This window comes from Cucurbita pepo, chromosome LG07, assembly GCF_002806865.2.
Source record: "Cucurbita pepo subsp. pepo cultivar mu-cu-16 chromosome LG07, ASM280686v2, whole genome shotgun sequence".
Lineage (NCBI taxonomy): Eukaryota > Viridiplantae > Streptophyta > Magnoliopsida > Cucurbitales > Cucurbitaceae > Cucurbita > Cucurbita pepo.
In genome coordinates, this window is record NC_036644.1 from 6,063,479 (window position 1) to 6,080,169 (window position 16,691).

At 36.7% G+C, this 16,691-nt stretch overlaps 2 protein-coding genes across 2 annotated transcripts; one reads left to right on the top strand and one right to left on the bottom strand.

The window, feature by feature from the left end:
* Window positions 1-1,453: 1,453 nt before the first annotated feature.
* LOC111797968 (germin-like protein 5-1) lies at window positions 1,454-4,039 on the bottom strand. The gene is made up of 2 exons (XM_023680888.1): window positions 3,337-4,039; window positions 1,454-2,213 (listed from the first exon to the last, which is right to left on the bottom strand). Exons 1-2 carry the CDS (start codon window positions 3,446-3,448, stop codon window positions 1,678-1,680), a joined length of 648 nt encoding a protein of 215 aa, XP_023536656.1. The 5' UTR covers window positions 3,449-4,039; the 3' UTR covers window positions 1,454-1,677.
* Window positions 4,040-9,422: 5,383 nt separating this feature from the next.
* On the top strand, window positions 9,423-15,973 carry LOC111798842 (protein NRT1/ PTR FAMILY 4.5-like). Its single transcript, XM_023682187.1, has 6 exons — window positions 9,423-9,510; window positions 9,913-10,130; window positions 10,802-11,224; window positions 12,365-12,492; window positions 14,118-14,481; window positions 15,317-15,973. The coding sequence occupies exons 1-6, from the start codon at window positions 9,423-9,425 to the stop codon at window positions 15,971-15,973; spliced, it is 1,878 nt and encodes a 625-aa protein (XP_023537955.1).
* Window positions 15,974-16,691: the final 718 nt, after the last annotated feature.

A 16,691-nucleotide genomic window follows, 5' to 3' on the forward strand; every position in this document is an offset into this window, starting at 1 on the left:
CCCCATTTATCTAATAGAAAGAAAAATTCTTCATTTCCTCTCATATGTCCCTCCCTCTCATTCGAGACTGATCTCTATGAGTAAAATGGATATCTGTAGATAGAGGTACTACAGTATTAAACGAGTAAAATGAATATCTGTAGATAGAGATACTACAGTATTAAACGAGTAAAATGGATATCTATAGATAGAGATACTACAGTATTAAATTTAAACACGTGAGGGTTTCTTATCTTATTTAGAATAATTAAAAAATAGTGGTCAATATTGTATTTAAATCCATATAATTAAGATATTCAATGGTCCTTATCTTATTTAGAAAAATTAAAATAATGGTCTTGATTTCATTAATAAGAATAAAATAAAATATATTTTCTGATTAAGATGCCATTTTCACGCGGAGAATGGGGAAAATTATATATTATTTTTTTTAATAAAAAAATTGCTTCATAAATGGACGTTTGACGTAATGCTCTTATCCAAGTGGCAAAAAATGATTAGATAATGTTATTTAATTCAATTTAATAATCATGATAATTAATAAATCTAATACGTTCCGTTCTTAAATAATTTTAAATTGACGTGTTCGGTGACAGAAGCAATCTGTTTGTTTGCATAAGAAGGTGATCGAGACTATAAATGTGAAACGTCAAAATCTAATAGTTTAGATATTTGTATGAACGCAACCTTTCATAGAAAGTTAACTAAACTTTGGTTACTCGAACTAGCTGATGCTAAAGTTTATGGACACGTGCATTGTATTATAATTGTAGAAGAAAAAAAAAAGTAGATTGTGACCCGCATGTGGTTTTTTTAAGAAGGCGACATGGTGCGTAATGAACCACATGATGACCGAGAGAAGAGTAGGTTGTGACTCTCGTTTGTAGAGATCATGTGAGGGTCAAGAGGAGAGTAGGTTGTAACTTCTACATGAAAGGGTCACGTGAGGGTCGGGAGAAGAGACTAGGTCGTGACTCCCATGTGAAGAGACCATGTGAGGGCTTGGAGAAAAGACTAAGTCGTGACTCCCATGTGAAGAGACCGTGTGAGGGCTGATAGAAGAGAGTAGGTTGTGACTCCCGTGACTCCCACTTGAAGGGACAACGTGAGGCTCGAGAAGAAGAGAGTAGGTTGTAACTATCACGTAAAAGGACCATGTGAGGGCGGAGAGAAGACAGTAGGCTATGACTCCTACGTGAGGACCGAAAGAAGGAAGACAGTAGGCTATGACTCCCACGTGAGGACCGAAAGAAGGAAGACAGTAGGCTATGACTCCCATGTGAGGACCGAAAGAAGACAGTAGACTATGACTCTCATGTGAGGGCCGAAACACACGTCTTAATGCAGCTGAAGAACGATGCATCACATTGCAAGGAAATTACTCTTGCTCAAAAAAGAAAATTGATTCTAATAAAAAATATTATACAAAATCTACATTATAAGAAAAAAATGATTCCAAAATAATGAAGGGAGAGAGAAATGAAGAACAAATCCCCAAATCTCAATTCTTATTCAAATTATGAGTGAAACAAAGGAACCCAGAAATGCAATAATACAAATCACAATACAAACACAACACAACAACCAAATCAAAATCAAATCAAATCAAAATCAAAATCCAAACACAATCTTCGATTTCGATTTCGATTCACGGAAACCGCCATTGATTTGCCTCTCTTATTTTGGCGCAAGTCTCGATTTGATCTTCTTAACCTCTTTAGTCCCTATTTGAAACGCCTTCGTCAACACATTGTCCGGCACCGGCGGAGATGCGGCGAAAAGCGTTGCCGCAATCGATTGAGTACCAGGCAACTGGCTGTTGAATGCTGCAATCACCGCCGCTGGAACCTTTCCATTGTTCTTCTGGAAGTGGACCAATCCCTTGGGGAACACGAAGATCTCGCCCATCTTGATCGTCTTCGAGACGAGGACATTCGCGGTGGTTATGAAGCCGACGTCGAGTTGGCCTTCGATGACGAACACAATCTCGGTGGCGCGCGGGTGTGTGTGCGGTGGATTCAAGCCACCGGGGGCATAGTCGATCCGCGCGAGGGAAACGCCGAGCGTGTTCAGGCCGGGGATAAATTGGACATTAGCGGCAGTTACTCGCGAGCCTTGGGTGTTGTTTGTTAGCCCTGGTTTGGCCAATCCATTGAAGAAGAAATCCTCCGCTGAGAAATTTGACTTGCAGGTGAATCCGTTTACTTTGATTCCTGTTTTGATTCAAATGTCAACATCTGAAAAAATAAACTGTTTGGAAATGCTATGATCTTGCCTAGTTTGAGCTTAAACTTGATGATTTTGCTTGATATTGTTAGGTTACGGATGTGAAAACTGTTCCACATGGATTAGAACATAGGAGAATAATTGAATCTTGCAGATTTTGCTTGATATTGTTAGCTTAGGGATGTGAAAACTGTTCCACATGGATTAGAACATAGGAGAATAATTGAATCTTGCAGATTTTGCTTGATATTGTTAGCTTAGGGATGTGAAAACTGTTCCACATGGATTAGAACATAGGAGAATAATTGAATCTTGCAGATTTTGCTTGATATTGTTAGCTTAGGGATGTGAAAACTGTTCCACATGGATTAGAACATAGGAGAATAATTGAATCTTGCAGATTTTGCTTGATATTGTTAGCTTAGGGATGTGAAAACTGTTCCACATGGATTAGAACATAGGAGAATCATTGAATCTTGCAGATTTTGCTTGATATTGTTAGCTTAGGGGTGTGAAAACTGTTCCACATGGATTAGAACACAGGAGAATCTTTGAATCTTGCAGATTTTGCTTGATCTTGTTAGCTTAGGGATGTGAAAACTGTTCCACATGGATTAGAACACAGGAGAATCTTTGAATCTTGCAGATTTTGCTTGATATTGTTAGGTTAGGGGTGCAAAAACTGTTCCACATGGATTAGAACACAGGAGAATCTTTGAATCTTGCAGATTTTGCTTGATATTGTTAGGTTAGGGGTGCAAAAACTGTTCCACATGGATTAGAACATAGAAGAATCATTGAATCTTGCGTTCGTCCTCTGTTTACTTTCCAATATCAATGTTGTCAAACTTAGAAATGTAGTTCGAATTCACCTTCGATTCGAAGAGACGGCAACGTCTCGTTCTTTCTTGTGAAATATCGTTCACATTTCTAACATGACAACATTTCTATTAGTACGAGACATTTTGAACGAAAACAAAAAACAACTCTAGAACCACACAACCTTAACCCAGAACCCCAAATTAGAAACCAATGATTATGCAACCGTTAGAGAATTGGGGGAGACCTAAGAACTTGAAAGAACAGAGCTAGAACACTTGAAGTAGGTACCTGAAGCAAGATCAGCGACACAAACGTCTTGAAGCAAGTCGGGATCGGCAACGGCGACAGCGAATAAGAAGGCAAGAGGTGCAGCAAACAGAGCAGGGAGAGGTAGCTTCATGGTTGAGAAGAGAATAGTATGAGAAAATGGAGGAAGTGATGGGTATGGTAGGTGGTGGATGGGGAAGTTAATATATAATTGAAGCCAAGAAATGAATATGAATAGAATAATGGTGTGACAGCATTGTATGAGCAAAGGGGAGGGAAAGGCAAGAAATATGCCACTTCTTAGAGATGAATGGGAAGTCAATGCCTTGAGGCAAGGCAATGGGCTTTGTCCTCATCTTGTTTTCTTGTGGAAATTTTGGACACATCAACCTAGAGAGTCACATCCCTTTTCTTTTACGTCTCTTGGAAGCATTCATTGACCAAAAACAATAGAGAAAAAAGGTTTCACCTACTTGATATTTTGTCTATCTGTTGACTTGAGTGTTGTTGAATTAATGGAGGCAAGGAATGTTCGACCATGGAGTTGATAAGGATAACTCATTATAAAAATACTATTTGGCTAGGATTGAGCAACATTGTAACGAGTCGCACATGTACTAGTTGGAGCTGTTGGAGCTGTTACTTCAAAATTTAAACTCGAAATTCTAGAAAGCATGTAATATTCAGATTTGTAGAAGAAAAAAAAAAAAAAAAAAGGAGGAAAAAGAGAGTTAGCGACGTTAGTAGAGGGTTAGCATGACGTCATCGTGACCGTACAATCAATGATTAGTTTCTTTTTATGGTTTTAAACTTCTTAGAGTTTGTTTTTCGAGCTGTTTTTACGAGTTTTATTGTATTTTTTTCACTCGATTTATGATATAGTTGTGGAATTATAGGAAATTTGGAATTTTTGATGAGAACCAAACTGACCTCGACAAGTGAAATCGACTAGGATTCGGGCATATGGTTTGTTAGTATGATTTAAGGATGAATTGAGTAGGAAAATGGATAGCCAAATCTAGAATTATGATTTTGATCGGTTTTGCTAGAATTATGAACCGGAAGAAAAAAAAAAGGAAAAGGGGTCGTTGGCTATATATGATCGTCTTTTTTTACCTTATTTTAGCTTTTCATGTTTTGATTCTACTATGATACTTTTAAATATGTTAATCTCGTATAGAGATGTTCATAGGATATGGTAGGGAAGAAATCTTCTTTGTCTTCGTCCCTACCGCCTGTTATTATCATCATTCATGTGAAAATTTTCATTTATTTTTGCAAGGATCAAGTTTCTTATCGAGAATTTCTCTATTATATATATATTAGAGAAAATTGTTTCAGAAAAAATTATTATATTAAGTTAGGCTAAGTTAGATGCACAATCAATCTGAATATAGGTGGAAAGTGCATTTGATGTCCTTCAACCATTAGACCCTTCTTTTTATATGAAAGATCTATTTTTAGGGGAAGAAATTAACTTAGATCCACCCAAACACTAATACATATTTTACCATTTCTTTGGAATTGTCTCATCATTAGCACGATGAAATTGTCCGATTATAGCTCTATGCGCTGATTCAATGATTAAGAATATGTTTGAAATGATTTGTTAACAGTAACGGTTAAAAAAAAGAAAAAAAAAAAAAAAAAAAAAAAANGCCTAGAATGTCAATTTAATATAATTAATTTAAGACTATGTAACCATATAATTTATTTAAGTTTTTATTTTTTATAAAAGTAATCAAACTAAAGATTAAGTTTCCATTTTTTTAGTTCATGATTAAATTCTCTTTAAAATTCTATAATTCAGTTGTAATTATTATTAAGTTTTTAAATTTTCGTGAAAATCGATACTTCTATTATATTATAAAATAATTGACTATATTATAATCAAATTGTAATTAATATAGATCTAACATTAATAATTAAAAAATGTAAGTTTATTTAAAAATAGTAAAATTCTTGTTTAATTATAGTCAACTAGCTCAAAATCAAAAATAAAATTTAAGCATTCCTTTATTCCCTTTTTCAATTTCTACTTATTCGATACTATTTTAGGGTTTTTAGTTGTGATGTCCCATAGGACGGGAGGAGAACAAAACACTTTTATAAGGGTAGGCTCGATAGGAAAAGCCCAAAGAGGACAATATCTACTAGCGGTGGATCCTGGTCGTTACAAATGGTATCAGAGCCAGACACCGGATTATGTGCCAGCGAGGAGGCTATTCCTCGAAGGGGGTTAGACATGAGGCGATGTGCCAGTAAGGACGTTGGACCCCAAAGGGAAGTGGATTTGATGGGGGTCCCACATTGATTGGAGAAAGGAACGAGTGCCCGCAAGGACGCAAGATCCCCTAAGGGGGGTGGATTGTGATGTCCCACATTGGTTGGGGAGGAGAACAAAACACCCTTGAGTGTGGAAACCTTCCCCTAGCAGACACGTTTTAAAGCCTTGAGGGGACGCCTGAGAGGAAAATCCCAAAAATGACAATATCTAGGTCGTTACACTAATAGATGAGTTGTAAAGGGTCGAGAGTGGGGCTCAGTGTATATGGTAAGACATAATTACCCATTCAAAAATTCAAGATGAGTATGCTCGATATGAAATAACACGTATGTATTGAGCTAAAAGGAAAGTGAGGCCTCCGAAGCATATAGAATGGTATTCTGATTCTGCTTATAGGCCAGAACACATTATAACGTGATTGCTATAGAGGGTACGAGTAATTGCGTTGGTGAGATAACACTACACCGTAACCGATAGATGAGTCCTCACAATTATTAATATGATTTAACTGGTAGGCTTCACGAAGAGCTATCATTTTATTCTTAAATAATATTTAATTTAAATATTTGTAAATTACATTTTTTGATTTATATTATTTTTAGACTAAGATGCTATCATCACTTCTACCTAGCTTTAATAAATAACACAATTAGTAAAGTCAACTACTTTTAGTTGACTATTCCTTCATTCCACAAAATTATTTGAATTTTATATCTTTTATTAAAATTTTATTTTTAAATTTAGTGTTTTTTTTTTCATCTCTCGACAATCTCACATCAACTTGTATTAATTATCGCGTAATAAGAAGGAAGAGACTAATCGGAGAGCCAACTCGATTTGGAGTCGGTGGGTCCATAGTATTCGTAGCTGTATGGATTTCATATTCATCATTTTCGGAAGTGAGCTACAAAAAGAACCAAGCTGATTTGACTCGACATGACCTAACGAAGCATCCAATACCAATAATCTATGCCTACAATGCAGTGTTAGATCGATGCTCTAAAAGCTATGTAGGCAACAACAAAAAGCGATTAAACTAAGGGTTTCCATTTCTTTACTTCTTTCACGACGAGGAAACCGTGTCTACTAACATAAACATAGGTGGGATGTTTTGATTTGGATCATGTAATATTAAATCAATTTTAGTTCGTAGTCATATCGATTAGAATAATAGTTTACTTTCAATTTCCACATGGATTAAAATATTAAGTCAATAATTCATTTTAAATTAGATTACAATTATATAATTTTGTAAATCAATTTTTTGACTAAGTCGAGTTTATTAGCTCACATTATCGAAGGTTATGATTTGGAGGTTGCTGTGTCAAAAGCTTGTAGCCATGCTCGCGATGGGCTTCGAGTGCTTGTCTCTCTGTCTGCTGCTACCAAGGGGTCGTTGATCGTTCGTCGAAGGGGCCGGATCGGAGGAGAAAGAAGAAAAAAAGAGAGAAAATAAAAAAAATATTTTTGTCTTAAAAATTTAAAAATATATATTTTAAATAAAAATCAAAGTTTTTAAAGTCCAAATACAACCTAACATTTTGCTATGTGCCCTCCACACATTCTCAAGCTATGTTGGATTTGTGTTCTAGAGAGTTATTTTTGACTTTTGGACTAAAATTTAACTAAATTTGGCTCGGTTTGAGTTTGAAGAGTTAAAAATTTAAAGTTCGTCTCTTAAAGAGTTCTTCGTGATGTTTGGACTAAACGCTAATCAAACTTGATTCTTTTCTAGCATTGCATCAATTCTTTATGACAAAAAGCGTTGGAAAAGTTCTCTCAAACAAAAACAAAAGGCGTGAGTAGTTCGTCTATCAATTGTCTTCAACAAAGCCTTTGCCAATGTTACCCGTGTGACATTGACATTATTAGAAACTACAAGGCCACCACTTTAGTATGAACATGCACTAGCTGAAGGGCATGCCAGGAGGTACGTATACACTCGTCTGGTGGATCTATGTGCGCGTGTGTGAGCCGTGTGTAGAACAGTACTACAAATTCAATTTTCACTCGTATTGGAAAGTTGGGAGTTTTTTTTTTTTAACGTAAACGTAAGATACCCCTATATGAATGACATTGTGGCTATGAAGGTCATGGAACCAAAACTAAGATAGTTGCATTTCTGTTTAACACTATTTTTCATTACTTGAACCATTTGATCGCATCCAATCCGATCCACCCCCTGCATCCGATCGCTTTGCTCCGAACCGACTGGACTCACTTGTCTGTGTGTGTCACGTGTCACCATAAAAAAATCAATGCTCCTAGAGTTTCGAATGCACGCCATAGAGAATGTGATATTTTGATCTGTGCTTCGGGGTGATTGATGGATATTATCTTTTCGTTGAGCTTGTTTGAATGTATGATTTATGATTTATGATTTTCGTGTATTAGGTGATTGATAGGAATATCTCCTTGATAGACATGTATGAATGAATATAATATGTTTTCCGTGCTTTAGGTGATCGATAGGAATATCTCCCTAGTAAAGCATGCATGGGTGAACCGAGCTAAGATTAGGGCGCTAGAGCTAGAGCGGTTTACACGTTTGTCTAGGCCAGAACATTTTCAGTAGACCTATCACCCTTAGATCGTGAGTGGCAATTAGAGTTCCAAAACATGTGTGCACCTAGAGATCATATTAGTTTGAGGGGCTAACGCCAAGTGTTCTGAAAACATGAGATGTAGGCTAAATTGCTTAGACGCCCCTAAGGATCCAGTAAACCTCCACGACATCTAAGTAAGATTAAGGAAACTTAACAGAACTCTGAGGTCACTTGAGTAACTATGAGTGTAGAGTCGGGACAAGGCTGACATCGCGATCCCATTAAACCGATTATAAGAAGGGACTTGGGACTACACATATAGTTAGTTCAAGACGAGAACCCCTATTGAGTGTAGAAATGAGTTAAGATAGAAGCGCTCGACTCTGTAAACTGGTTTTGAAAGAAATTAGGGACTACACGGGTAGTGGCTAAAGGTGAGTACTTCTATTCAGTGTAGAAACGGGTTAAGCCTAATGTCACAGTTTCGTAAACCGGTCTCAGAGAGAGATTTGGGACTACACGGGTAAAAGATTTGTGATGGTTGCTCTTGGTGAATGTGGTAACGGCCCCAGACCTCGAAAGGGTCTGCAACATGCAAAGGAACTTTCTAAAGCCTAGAAAAAAGCCCATGTGAATCTACTAGGAATCGGATGCGATAAGGACCTACAAGTAGGTTGCTTGCTGACTATTTTTATACTCACCCATTTTTCCTATTCTTTTTTTAGGTACCATTCGAGGTGGAAAGCTGCTCGGGAGCTGTATTGTCACAAAGTGATATCAACCCGGGACATCAGTTTAAATTGTATTTTAGTAGGTTGTCAATTGTATTCCTTTTGTATCTCGTTCCCGTCCCTTGTTTGTAAACATATGTCGACAACAATAATGATGATATGAACTTTGATATGATCATAATTAAAGCTGTCCAAGTTCTTTGTTTTTGCCCTAATTGTCTTTATCTCACAACAAAATAAAAAACCCTAAAATTTTCAAGACAAAAACTTGGAGATTTCATTAATGAATGGCGATTAAACTTATGAGATGAACGTTATATACAATGCTCCTTAGGCTATATACAATAATGCAACCCTTTTATGTTGTTCTTGCCCATAAGTTTCCGACCTTATTTTGTGAGCTCGATAATGGTACGTTTGGATTCTGATCTCACATTTTTACGCTTTTTGATTATGCTTCGTCATGTTAATTTGTAGCGTAGATGACCGTTGATATTCGTTCGTGTTTGTCGATTTGGGCATAGTTGGTTTGACGTAGATCACATGCAGGGATCCGAGGAGAAGGAGATCAATGTGGTTGATCCAACAAATGAAGGAAAAGGTGGATTTCGAGCTACCATGTTCATTTTCGGTAAGTCATTAAGTTCAAATAAGTTAAACTAAAGATGGAAATATCGACGTTGCTAATGATAGGTTTATCGACGTTGATAACAATTAGGCTCCGTTTTTAAACTAAAGATGAAAATATCGACATAGAGTAATGAAGGTAAATGAGTAAAAAATTTGATATTCAAAACAATATCCAACTCACCCGTCCCATACAATTTCTCGTTTATTTTACTTGGTTGACCTAATCTATGCCACATCTTACCAAAACCGTTTCTAAACGTAAAAAAAACATTCAAGTTTTAGGAGATAAACGTCTATCACAATGATCAACACGAGTACCACACCAGTAATGATATATACTCATTTTCTTGAGGTCAAAAATTTAAATCGTTCGATCGCCCTAATAACGTGTGAATTTTGGTAGCCCTGCTGACGTTTGAGAGCATGGGGTTTGTGGCAAACATGGTGAGCTTGGTTCAATACTTTCTTTTGGTGCTGCACTTTGATCTTCAAACGGCTGCAAATACACTCACCAACTTCTTGGGCTCTGCTTTCTTGCTCTCTCTTCTTGGTGGCTTCCTTTCCGATACGTATATCAATCGACTCACCACCTGTCTTATTTTCGGCGTGCTCGAAGTTCTTGTAAGTTTTATTCTTTTAAAAAAAATTTACGAATGTATTTTCAGTCAAATTTTAGAAACAATTATTTTTGTTCAATGTTATAAAATTTGATAATTTATTGTGATATCCCACATTGATTGGGGAGGAGAACGAAACATGTTTATAAGAGTGTGAAAACCTTCCCCTAGCAGACGTGTTTTAAACGCTTGAGGGGAAATCCGGAAGGAAAACCCTAAAGAGGACAATATCTGCTAGCTGTGGGCTTAGACGGTTACAAATTGTATCAGAGGCAGACACCAGACTATGTGTCAGCGAGGAGACGCTTCCCTTAAGAGGGTAGACACGAGGCGGTGTGCCAGTAAAGACGTTGGCCCCACATCGATTGGAGAAAGCTAAGGAACGAGTGTCTGCGAGGACGCTGAACCCTGAAGAGGGGTGGATTGTGATATCCCACATTAGTTGGGGAGGAGAATGAAACACTCTTTTCTAAGATCGATTGTTGAGGGGAACGAAACATTTCTTATAAATGTGTCTTAACGAGAACATTGGACTCCCTGTTATAAATGGTATCAGAGCCCGACACATTGGTTGGAGAGGGGGAAGCTCGAATAAAAATTACAATTTAAACGTGACCATTTTAGTTAGATTAGTTTGTATTTATCCGTCAAATTGTGACAACTTCCACGATACAGGCGTTGGTGATAGTGACAGTCCAAGCCTACTCTCACGATCTCTTACCAAAGGCCGATTGTCCAAAGGACTGTGTCCGAGGTCGGATCGCGTTCGTATTCTACACTTCGCTGTACCTACTAGCGATCGGGTCGGGCGGGGTGCGAGGGGCCTTGCCAGCGCTCGGGGCGGACCAATTCAACCAAAAGGATCCAAAGGAGGCCAAGGCACTAGCCACATTTTTCAACTGTTTGTTGCTTAGTGTAGTAATTGGGGCAGCCGTGGGAGTGACCTTGATTGTGTGGGTAGCTGTGAACAAGGCATGGTATTGGGGGTTCTTCATCTCAGCTTTGGCTACTGCTGTTGGGTTCATTGTGTTTGCCCTTGGGAAGCCATTTTATCGCCTTCATGTGCCTGGTCAAAGCCCACTCTTGAGGATTATTCAGGTTTTTTTCTTTTTTTTTTTGGAAAAAATTATTTATTTTGAATTTCATATATTATCCAACTTTAAAAAATATTGAAATTTTAACGACTCGTTATAAATTATTTAAAGTTTAAGGATCTATTAGACATGTAAAATTAAAAATTTTAATGTTAGTAATCGAGTGTTTTTTACTTAAGTTTATAGGTATTTGAATTTTTTTCTCGACTAATTCTTTGCAATAGCTTTACTACGAGTACAAACCTTTTTTTTTTTGTTTTTTTTTTTGTTATTGTTTTTAAATGTTGAGTTCGATATTAAATGCATGTATAGAAAGTAGATAATATAATTAAGGGTCGATGACTTGAAAAATCTGATCAATTTAGCTCAAACCGTACGGTTTGGATTGAGTGTGGATTGTGATGGTTCCATTAAACAAAAATTTAAGGGAACCCTAAACCAAAAAAAATAAAATAATAATAATTAAAAAAATAATTTTACTTATTTTATTTTATTTTATAATTATTTATTAAACTCTTACAAATATTTTTTTTAAAAACTATTTTGGAAGATAATTTTTAAAATATATATTGAAATTGAGTTAAGTTCTTAATTAAATGTTTAAAAATAAAATAGATATTTTATTAACTACCATTTTACTTTTATTTAAAAAAAAAAAAAAAAAAAAAAAAAAAAAAANAATTTTTTTTATGGTTCCATTAGGTTAGGTTAACTATTTAATAAAGGTTGTTCGGGTTGAAAAATTTTATCGTAACAATTGATTTGATCTAAAAAAAAATATCTCTTACCCGACCGATGAACACTTCTAAATAAAAAATAAAAAATAAAAAAATAAAAAAAAATAAAAAAACTCAAAATTGGAATTTTAGTAATTTATCTTAAATGAAAACTCACTAGGATTCAAACTTTCTACGAGGGTTTTTTTTTTCCTCCGAGTTAAACGACTGAAGGTAAAAGATTGAATAGTCGATTTGTAAGATGGTAGTATCAGCCTTATCAATTGAGCTATGTTCAAGTTGACCTGAGATAATAATTAATGTCTTTTATCTATTGATCTATATTTGAGTTGATAAAAGATGATAATTAATGTTTTAATAATTGATTATGCTCGAATTGAATAGAATGGATTGAAATTCGTTGACAGGTTATCGTTGTGGCTATTAAAAACCGAGGATTGGCATTACCCGACACGCCAAGTGAACTGTATGAGCTTAGCAACAAGTATTATATGGATTCCATTGACTCTAAGATTGCTCATACCAATCAGCTCAGGTCAATTGATTTTTTTTTTCCATTATATTGCTTAGTTTAATTTCCATATTAATGCTAAATAATCAACTTAGTCTCCATGCATTCAATATTGATTATATTAGTATTTTGTATTTAGATTATCGTGTCGAAAATACGAGAAAAGATGGAGTTTTCGTGGTTAAAAATGAGTTTAGAGACAAATTTTGAGGCTCTTAGCTAAATTATAAACACGATTATATTTACTAAATCGATAGATTTACCTTTTGGAATGATGATGTGATACTTGAGTAAAAGAAGCGTACGTGAATGAACTGATATCATATCTAAATGAAAGTGATGGTGATGATATGAAATTATGGTTAAAAAAAGTTTAAAAGCATGGATCTATATCAACATTTATGTTTGACTTAGAGCTATCTTAGGTTAGGTGAACTCTTAGAAACTTTCCTAACAAGCACGTGAGTAAGGACAAAACACACTAAGAAAACTCGTGTTGGTTTGTGAAGATAGTCTTCTGTTTTAGAAGTAACTCGAGACAAGTAAGTACCATGACCATGTCACATATGGGAATATCTGAGTCTTTAGGTGTCGAGTTAAGATTTTAAATCAAAATTTGAATCTAGGTATAAGTTATTACTGATGATACCGAAGCAAAACATCACCTAGAAAGATGTGATTTGGGAATGATGGAAAGTAGAAGTTCGTGGTGTAACGACCAAGCCCACTACTAATGTATATTTTCTTCTTGGGTTCTTTTTGGGTTTTCCCTTTCACGCTTCCCCTCAAGATTTTTAAAACACGTCTTCTAGTAGAGGTTTCCATACCCTTGTAAAGAATGCTTTGTATTCCTCCCAACTGATATGGGATCTCGCTCCCTTTTCCAATCGATGTGGGACCCCCAATCCACTCACTTTCAAGACCCAACGTCCTTACTGTCACATCGCTTGGTGTCTGGTTCTGATACCATTTGTAACAGCTCAACCCACCGTTAGCAGATATTTTCCTCTTTATGGTTTCCATTTCAGGCTTCCCATCAAGGTTTTTAAAACGCGTATGCTAAGGAGAGGTTTCCACACTCTTGTAAAAAATGTTTCATTCTTCTCTCCAACCGACGTGGGATCTCACACACAGACATGTGATGCCTGAGTAAATGAGAGACACATGAATGAATTGAGACCACATTTGAATGAATGCAATCTTCAAATTGGTAGTTGCTATCTATACCAACAAGTGTGCTTAGCTTGAAGTAATCGTACGCTTAGGTGACCTCTTGAAATTTTATAGGAAAAAGGTAAGTAAGTACAATACATGCTAAAAAAACTTATGTTAGTATGTGATAATAGTCTTCACTTTTAGAAACAACTCCAGACAAGTAGGTAACGTGATCATCTCATAGTGAATGCAGGACAATGTTAGGACCATCCAGTGCCGAATCCAGATTCTAAATCTTGGACAAGAAATGTTATAAATGAGCCCAAGAAACAAGAAAGAACCGAAACTTTTAAAACTATAAAGATCAAATTAAAATTAAGCGTAGACACTAAGTTCAAACTAGAAGAACTATAATTTTTAATCGATCTTCACGAACTTGGGAAGATATCAGTAATAGATACTATTTTCATTGATTGTTTGGTCGTGTCGTTCAGGTGTCTCGACAAAGCTTCGATTCTCCCGAAGGACGTAGAGCCACAACCATGGAAAGTTTGCAGTGTAACACAAGTAGAGGAAGTGAAGATCATAACAAGAATGCTGCCCATCTTCATCAGCACCATCATCATGAACACTTGTTTAGCACAGCTTCAAACATTTTCAGTAGAACAAGGAAATACCCAAATCATGGACAAAAGCCTTGGCCATCTTCAGTTCCCAGCTCCTTCCATCCCTGTTATCCCATTGGTCTTCATGGCATTTCTCATTCCCCTCTACGAGTTCGTCTTCGTCCCCTTCGCTCGAAAGATCACGCACCACCCATCGGGCATCACCCAGCTCCAACGGGTTGGGGTCGGACTGGTATGATTTAAACTACTCGTATTTATACAATGATTCTCACGTCAACATGTTAATCCATATACTTAAAATAATTTTTTGAAAAGTATAGAAAATATATAATTTAAATTTTAGATCGAGTTTGAGATGACTTTTGAAAAAAGTACTTTTAAGGCAGATTCTAAGAAAACAGGTATTAAATGCTTTTTCTGGAAGCATTTCTGTGATATTCACATTGGTCGGAGAGGGGAACAAAACATTCCTTGTAAGGGTGTGAAAATCTCTCCCTAGTTAACGCGTTTTAAAACCGTGAGGCCAACGACAATACATAGTAAGCTAAAACAGACAATATCTACTGGTGGTGGGCCTGGACTGTTACAAATGGTATAAGAGTAAGACAGTGGGCGGTGTGCCAGCAAGAACGTTGGACCCCTAAAGGGGATGGATTGTGAGATCTTACCTCGGTTGGAGAGGAGAATGAAGCATTTCTCATAAGGGTGTGAAAACTTCTCCCTACAGACAATGAATTGTGAGATCACACGTTAATTGGAGAGAGAATATGTAACGGGTCAAAGCGAACAATGGATTGTGAGATCCCACGTATTTTAAAATCGTGAGGCTGACGATGATACGTAATGGGCCAGCAAAGCGGACAATGGATCGTGAGATCCCAGATTCTTTATAAGAGTGTGGAAACCTCTCCTAGTACTTTCTAATGGTTTTAAACAATTTTGAAAACTCAAAAACGACTTCGAAAAATATTTTTAATGAGCTAGAAACACTTTTCTATATGCTACCTTCTGTTCTTCCTACGATAATTTGTGGGTACGTTTAATCTTTTATACATATTTTGTAATAGGTACTCTCGGCCGTATCGATGGCCGTGGCAGGGCTCGTGGAGGTGAAGAGACGACACCGAGCAACGAAGCACCCGAACGAGCCGATGAGCCTATTCTGGCTATCATTCCAATATGGTATATTTGGGATAGCAGACATGTTCACCCTTGTGGGGCTATTGGAGTTCTTCTACAAGGAGGCTCCTGTGGGAATGAGGTCCCTCTCCACTTCCTTCACATGGCTCTCCCTCTCCTTTGGCTACTACTTGAGTAGCATCTTTGTGAATGTTATCAACAAAGTCACTAGAAAGGTATCCCCAAGCAAGAAGGGATGGGTTGAAGGCCTCATTCCTGAGGACTTGAACTACAACAATCTCAATCTCTTTTATTGGTTTTTGGCCATTCTTAGCCTTTTGAACTTTTTTCATTACTTGTATTGGGCGTCGTGGTATAAGTATAAGACGGAGGAGACGATCGTAAAGTTAGACAATGGAGGAGGAGGAGAACGAGAACGAGAAGAAGGTGTTCCTATCCTCCGTGAGGAGGAGAGGAGCGGAGGTGACATAAAGTGTCACCATAGTGAAGGAAAAGAAGATGCTCCAATTTTTCACGAGGAGGAAGAGAGGAGCGAAATCGACGTAAAGGGTCGTCAGAGTGAAGAAAAAGAAGTGAAAAATTAGTGAGGTGAGTGGGTACCGAGTTTGTTGATGGCTCTATTACACATGGAATGAAATTTCCTCATCTATTAAGGCGTTTAGTTTCCGTAGATTAATACGTGTTACTATTTCGAAATTTTCGATTTGGTTTTGATGATTTAAAAGGTTCGTACAATTATTGAATGTTGATAACTTTTTTATGTTTAAGGGCTATTGATACACTCTCTCTACTAGCTAAAGCCTTCAAGTTCTTCAAAAAAAAAAAAAAATTGAATTAGTCTATTATATGTTCACGTGCATCAAGATACTTCCCTGTTATAATAGTATGGACGCGTACACTAGATGTTATGATATGGTTTTATGTACACCATGATACTATATGCGTGCTCCCTTCCTTCTGTAGTATATCGACAACACGAGTGTTGCTAGTCGAAGGCCAGGTTCAAAAGGTACGTATATGAGCTCGCCTGGGGGTTCATATGCGCATGTGTAGGCCGTGTGTAGAGAAGTACTACACATTTAATTCTTCCGAACTGAAAGTTAAGACCAAGGTCATGAAATGATAGGTCCTAGACATGATTGCATGTGATTGCATGACTAGGGTTGCTTACTGAGTGTTTCTTAAAATACTAAGCTACATACTACTCTTATTTTTCAGGTAAAAGTAAGGCATCTCTGCATAGTTGACGACGTAACGATGATGGTCATGAGACTAAAGATAGGCGTAGATACACTCATGTCG

Excerpts from the sequence above, each read along its gene's own strand:
- LOC111797968 (XM_023680888.1), bottom strand. The coding sequence starts at position 3,448 with ATGAAGCTACCTCTCCCTGCTCTGTTTGCTGCACCTCTTGCCTTCTTA. Across the intron at positions 2,214-3,336 it reads TGTCGCTGATCTTGCTTCAG|GAATCAAAGTAAACGGATTC; the intron begins GTACCTACTTCA and ends GAATCAAAACAG.
- LOC111798842 (XM_023682187.1), top strand. The coding sequence starts at position 9,423 with ATGCAGGGATCCGAGGAGAAGGAGATCAATGTGGTTGATCCAACAAAT. Across the intron at positions 10,131-10,801 it reads TCGGCGTGCTCGAAGTTCTT|GCGTTGGTGATAGTGACAGT; the intron begins GTAAGTTTTATT and ends TCCACGATACAG. Across the intron at positions 12,493-14,117 it reads GCTCATACCAATCAGCTCAG|GTGTCTCGACAAAGCTTCGA; the intron begins GTCAATTGATTT and ends CGTGTCGTTCAG.